Source organism: Aulostomus chinensis, chromosome 3 (genome assembly GCF_037954235.1).
Source record: "Aulostomus chinensis isolate RoL2024-O1b breed Wild chromosome 3, RoL_Achi_v1.0, whole genome shotgun sequence".
In the NCBI taxonomy this organism is placed as follows: domain Eukaryota; kingdom Metazoa; phylum Chordata; class Actinopteri; order Syngnathiformes; family Aulostomidae; genus Aulostomus; species Aulostomus chinensis.
The window spans coordinates 17,102,565-17,108,596 of NC_141322.1; the positions used below are offsets into that span (position 1 = coordinate 17,102,565).

The window sequence follows — 6,032 nt, forward strand, 5'->3', positions numbered from 1 at the left end:
AACAGTTTCAGAATTAGACAACTTGTTGGCAGGGAAAATCCCTTTATTAGTGAGCAATTGTTCAAATACAGCAAGGGGAAATAATTGTCGAGTCTAATTTGATTAGCGTCTGGGATCATGCGGGAATGCAGAGTCACGTCACACACCAGGGTTCATTAACATTTTACCCATAAATTCTCATGATTTTTCTGTGCCTTTGAGCAGAATTTCATGTCCGTACTTTCTCTGCATGATCTGCTTACACAGAACAAATACTGGAGAAATCCAGGTCGACATTAATTTAACTTGGTAATTTAAAATTCCAGGAGACACAAAATTGCTGGTGAGTAATAAACCTGTGATATATATATATATATGTGTGTGTGTGTGTATATATATGTGTATATATATATATATATATATATATAAATAAAATTAGCCTCAAAGCAAAATGACAAATGGGGTTTGGTTTGGGAACACGGGTTGGAGCTCAGCTCTTCTCTTTCATTTAGATTTGTCTTCATTTATGCCCTCGATAAATCTGAAATGTTGCCAAGCCGCTTTTACTGATCAGTGTGTACAAACAGTAAGACAGATGTGTAAATGCAGGCTTCAGTCAACTTTATTGTACAAAAAACTTCAGGTGCAACGAATAGTAAACTGCAGAACAATCTCGACAAGCTTGTTCAGAGCAGCCAATGTGTTGATAGGTTACTACTAGTAGGAACTCAGAAGTTTGTTGACAGAAACAAAGAAACATGGAGGCGTAAATTAAAACCCAATAAAACAATTCTTATTTTCCGGTGATTAAACACTCGAGAACATAGTAAAGATCCCTCTAACAACTACACACTGCTCAATTCATCAAAACTAACAGTTCTTCAAATAATTTTCTGCTTCATAATGTGAGTTATGTTGCTAAACAAGTTTCTCCAGCTGTAAATGCTTTCAGCACACCACAAAGCAAATATCACTCAGAAAATGAAAAATGTGAGGATCATTGAACCATCATCTGCTCGGGTTTAAAAGTTTCCATTTCATTCTTTATGATTTCAATTTGTTGCTGTGACCCCCGTCAGCCACTTCCTATCAAGTCCTCACTCGATTCCTCGCGCCTTCAGCTCCTCCTGGACTCTCTTCAGGTAGTTGCGGTCAGGATAACCGTAACTGTAGAAACAAATGGACACAACTCTGAGGCGGAATTCTGATATTTTGGTGAGACTTGACCATAAAAGGAATGCATCTTTAGAAGGAGAGATCTGCCTACTGTACCGTTGTTCTCCTCCTTCCTTATTGGTCTTGTGATGAATGTCGTTCCAGGTCACCTGGTTGTCCTGCCCATTGGTTCTTGATGTCCCAACAGTGAAAATCAGCTTCTGATCAAAGGCTCGCTTCAGCAGATGCAGCACCTTATTGCCCTCAGGGTTGTCTGGAAGATATGCTGTCCTCTTAGTCCCAGAATAAGGCTTTCCGGGGTTGGGGTGCTTTTCCTGCACAGGGAGAATGGTTGACATGATTGACACCACAGATAGAAATGAAAATAAAAGCATTACGCTGGATATTGAGGACTCTAATATTCAAACAAAGGACTTTACCGTCTGCACTCCACTTTTCATGTCATAGCTGATGACAATGGTGCCACAGTGTTGAAAACCAGGGAGTCTGTCCTTGGCCGTCCTCCATGACATTGCTCCATCAGGCTGGTTGCCCCTCATCACACCATACACACTTTTGCACACAGGACAGAAGGGCCCGCACTTTTTCTTTGCGTTTTCCAAACACTGCTGACAAAAACTGTGTTTACACTTGAGCTCGTGCTTATTGGTAAATTTATCCAAGCAAATTGGACAGTAATCATCCTTCGTAGCTCCGCCTCCCATGGGTGCATCGGAGGCATTTCTGTTTCCTGATTCTCCATCCCGCCAAAGACCACTGGAGGTCCCCTCTGACTGAGAACTAGATTTGCTCAACTTCAGTGAGGAGTCACTGAACCCACTGGCACCATATTTAATTTCACCTTCCATTCTGCAGGAAGTTGCAATCCTCTGGTGAAGACGAAGCAGAGCTCTGATGGCGTGGCACTCTCCGGAGCAGTTCCCTCCAGATCCCCTGTAAAAGGCTCTCAGCGTGGTTTTGCCTTGAGTGTGGCCGCATTCTTTAAAATCCACATCAAACTTTACTTTGAGCTTAGCTAATTCCTCTGTGCCCCTCAGTTTTCTCCAGTGACTCTCCTCCATGGTTAGTCCTTCATCGACGAGAAGGTCTTGGATTTTCATGGCAATCTTCGCAGATGTGTCACCTTGAGGTGCTCTTGAAGACTTGGGACTTGGGGGACGACGGGTTGTCTGTGTTACATTGAGGGCCTTAGTGACTTTGTCTGGACCTGGCAAATTTCTGTTCTCTTTTTCCTGGTGGATTCTCAGCATGTTCCCCCATCCTTCTGGCTCCATGTGCTTGAGAGGAACATCTGCGCTATTGAATTCGGCCATGCACTTCTGAGTAAGAGTGATGAAGTCCGACATAGCTTTGCTTGGATTTCCACCTCCCTGGGTTGCTTGAAAGACCACGTTCACTTCAGGTGAGATAGTGACTCCGTGCTCTTCAGTTATACGATGAATGTCCTTTTTGTAGAGGAAGATCATGTACGTGAAGAGGCCCACTGGGACAAGACAGCTCTCCTCTGCTGTGGCATCTGCAACTGAACTGTTGACATGATTCTCTCCCCCCTCCTGAACAAAACAGAAAATATCAACATGGTGACGTGTAAAGCTTTCCTACTGGTGGCGACAGTACCAACCTGCTGAGGTTCAGTTGTAGGAGGGATGACCATCGGAGCAGCAGTTGGTGTTTCTATCTCCATATGTGGTGATGCCGGAATCGACCGGAAGGAGATGACCGTGATTGCTTTGTCGTTTTCTCTGATCAGAGGTTTTCCAGTCAGTTTACGGAGCTCATTCAGGTCTTAAACACATTAACGTACAATAAGGTATTAAGAGTTGCCGTGAGAGTACATCAATGGTTATTGAATGGTTTTGGTAGAATATGGTTATTGGTGGCCATTTTTAGTCCGAGACAGGCAGATTTTTGTGCATGTAGCTGACTCTAGGAATTCCCATCAGGTTTCAAGTTACTGAAATCCCCAGTTCTACTAATGCAAAGAGAGATATTTGTGTGTGTGTGTGTGTGTGTGTGTGTGTGTGTGTGTGTGTAGGGGGGGGGGGTGAGATGATTGTCCAGTGTTTCTAATGTACGAGTGTTCATTCCAACTTAGCTAACTAGACAATTGTCTCTTGGGGCTCTGGAGCTCCATAATGGTCTCCAGAGAGGAGAGAAGGGCAGTTGTCTGCTTGTCTGGCACTAAAAATTGATGGAAAACAGGCATTTATTCCCAAACAGACTGGCGTGTTCCTTCTTCTGTGGTCATACTGCACCTGGAGCAGGTGAAACACTGATCACAGCATTCCGATCCTGCAAGACTTCCTTAACTGTACAGCTGCATTGCTCCAAGTTTTTGTTGAACCAAGTCTGAAGACGTCGCTGCACTTCCATTTTAGGTCTATCTGAAAGATCTGAGAAGGACCAACTCAAAGAGAGATGAAGCAGAAGACGCTCTGGCTCCTGGGGTGTGGCCACTGAAGCCTAAAAAACACGGACAGTACAAACTGTGATGAAAAGGATTCCAGCTTTCATCTCTTGAAAGAAACCAAAGTTACAAGTTTGATTGTTTGTTTGCATTCTTTCGATTTAAACCCTAGAAGCCGAGCCTCGACTTGCATCCGATATCCTCCTCAAATTCGTCAGACGCAGGCGACTCACTCACCTCCGACCGCAGGAGGATTATTGATGTCGCTTCGTTTCTTTGTCATTGATCGACGCCTCAATTAATCGCATCAATCTTTGGGTCTTTTGTTAAGCAGACGAATTCTGCGTTGGCCGTCGACCAGTTGGATGATTCCCCCACTGAGATCATACTCACTTGATTGTTCGCTATAGAGCGCCTTCTGCTGGACAACGTGTGCATCGACAACACTTCTAAATTACTCATCAGCGTCCGGCGACTACGGCAAATCTTCGTCTCGAATCCGTTCACTTCTAAACAACAAAAAAGGTTTTTTTTTCTTTTTTTTCCCCCGGCATCGTTTAATTCATCATAATCAAGCTAAAGTTGAACTTTAATGTTTGGTTTTTTTTTTTATTTAATTCACCTTTCCTGGAGGACCAAGAATAACCCAGCCAGTAAAGCCAGTGTTGCAGCTGATGCAGAGCCGTGGACGCTTCACTTTCACTTTCACTAAACCTGAACAGAGGAGCATCTGTGACCGTTTAAATTCAGGCTCCACTGTGAGCGCCCTCTGCAGATCATTAGCCACGCCCACACACCTACCTCAGCACTAGGAGATGAACTTTGCTGGGCTTGATCAGCAGCATTCTACGAAACAGAGAGTTTAAAGTGAAGACAGGTAAACAAAAGCTCTCGCTCTCTCTCTCGCTCGCGCACACACACACACACACACACACACACACACACACACACACACACACACACACACACACACACACACACACACACACACTGTATTAAGAAGCCATTATATCCCATTTTTATGTTCCTGGTTGGTCTGGCTCATGTATACTCACGGTTTCCATGGGCTCCTCCTGATCCAACATGATGATTCTTCTTCCTTCAATATTGAACACAGCGGCGTCACTGACCTTTGACCCGCCTTCCCTGTAAGTCTGGTCAACTCTTTCAATTACTTTCAATTACGTTTTAACTTAAACTTTCAATCAATCGCTTTCATTTCACTGCACAACATCAGACGTCATGTAGCAGGACGGGTACTCACTAACAGACATAAACGTATGAAAAGCCTCAAGAACATGTGATAATGAGATAGATAGATAGGTAGGTAGATAGATAGATAGATAGATAGATAGATAGATGATAGATAGATAGATAGATGATAGATAGATAGATAGATAGATAGATAGATAGATAGATAGATAGATAGATTTACTGCACAGATGCCTGTTTCCTTCGCAGGCTGGGAACGTCGCGTCTTCTTTGTAAATGAAAGTGAAAGCGTCTCAGTCCTGTCGGTCCCTCCTCCCGTCACCGAACTACGCTGCTGCGTAAACACGCACCGAGCCGTAAAGTCCACGGTTTTTAAACTTCAATTTCATGTTTTGGGTTTTTTTGGGTATAATTTTTAAGATTTAAATGGAGCTTCCACGTCATGTGACCGAACAATAAATCAGTACCAGATATGTGACTGAATGTACAGGAAAAAGCACATTGAAATGCATTATACTGCCTTTTTTTTTTTTTTTTACATCAATTAAGGAAAGAAATGAAAGGTAGTTGTTTTATTATGAAAAATTCCGAATTTGCTATTTTCAACAACCTCTGTGTCACCGGGGGGTGTCAAACATAACGCAGCTCTATTTCAAATAATTTCACTGCTGTTGTTATTTGCTAGCTGTATTTTAATGGAAAAGTCTATGTTCAGGGCAGAGGGATGTTACCATGATCGGCACAGCAACTATGTCAAGGGGGGCTTTAAATGTTCGAAGTGGACTGTGAAGATGACAGTTTGCTCTGTTATTTTCGCGATAAACATAAAAGAACAACAATTGCTTAAAAAGACATGTAGCTTACCCTCCTTACAAGGGGGTTCTGACCCTTAAACTGGTGATTTAGATTTATTATATCCGAACACTCACTGAGTTAGAGAAAACGCACCGGAATCAATTTAAGTTAGCATGGGGTTAGCTTGAGTTTCTCGGGGAAACTCAAGCTAACCCCATGCTAAACAAACAGCCACCCTAAACAGCGACAGAAAGCACTGTAAGTGACGTATGGTGGTACCTTGTGTCATTTTCTAGTGTTTCACACTACACCTGAATCGTGGATTCTGTGTCCCGTTTTTCTTCCGTAAACAACCGCCTCTTTCGCAGGAAGCCCGTATCCGTAACACAAAAAGATTCAAAATAAAAGCATCGCCCTGGAAACAGGAAGCGACCCGATTAATCATTAAAAATGTATGTAACCA

At 43.0% G+C, this 6,032-nt stretch overlaps 1 protein-coding gene across 5 annotated transcripts; it reads right to left on the minus strand.

Annotated features, from left to right (window-relative positions):
* Window positions 1-427: 427 nt before the first annotated feature.
* LOC147267937 (uncharacterized) lies at window positions 428-5,937 on the minus strand. 5 transcript variants are annotated; one of them, XM_086199104.1, is made up of 8 exons: window positions 5,881-5,937; window positions 4,618-4,661; window positions 4,364-4,408; window positions 3,411-3,618; window positions 2,777-2,940; window positions 1,575-2,708; window positions 1,252-1,469; window positions 428-1,146 (listed from the first exon to the last, which is right to left on the minus strand). In XM_086199104.1, exons 2-8 carry the CDS (start codon window positions 4,645-4,647, stop codon window positions 1,077-1,079), a joined length of 1,869 nt encoding a protein of 622 aa, XP_086055230.1. In that variant the 5' UTR covers window positions 4,648-4,661; window positions 5,881-5,937; the 3' UTR covers window positions 428-1,076. The 5 variants fall into 5 exon arrangements, with proteins under 5 accessions (XP_086055230.1, XP_086055228.1, XP_086055231.1 ...); XM_086199102.1 differs by having other exon boundaries at window positions 5,849-5,936; XM_086199105.1 differs by lacking the exon at window positions 5,881-5,937 and adding an exon at window positions 5,003-5,021.
* Window positions 5,938-6,032: the final 95 nt, after the last annotated feature.

Coding starts and splice junctions, on each gene's coding strand:
- LOC147267937 (XM_086199102.1), bottom strand. Junction 3,619..4,363: donor GTTCATCTCCTAGTGCTGAG/GTAGGTGTGTGG, acceptor CGTGTTTTTTAG/GCTTCAGTGGCCACACCCCA. Junction 1,470..1,574: donor TGAAAAGTGGAGTGCAGACG/GTAAAGTCCTTT, acceptor CTCCCTGTGCAG/GAAAAGCACCCCAACCCCGG.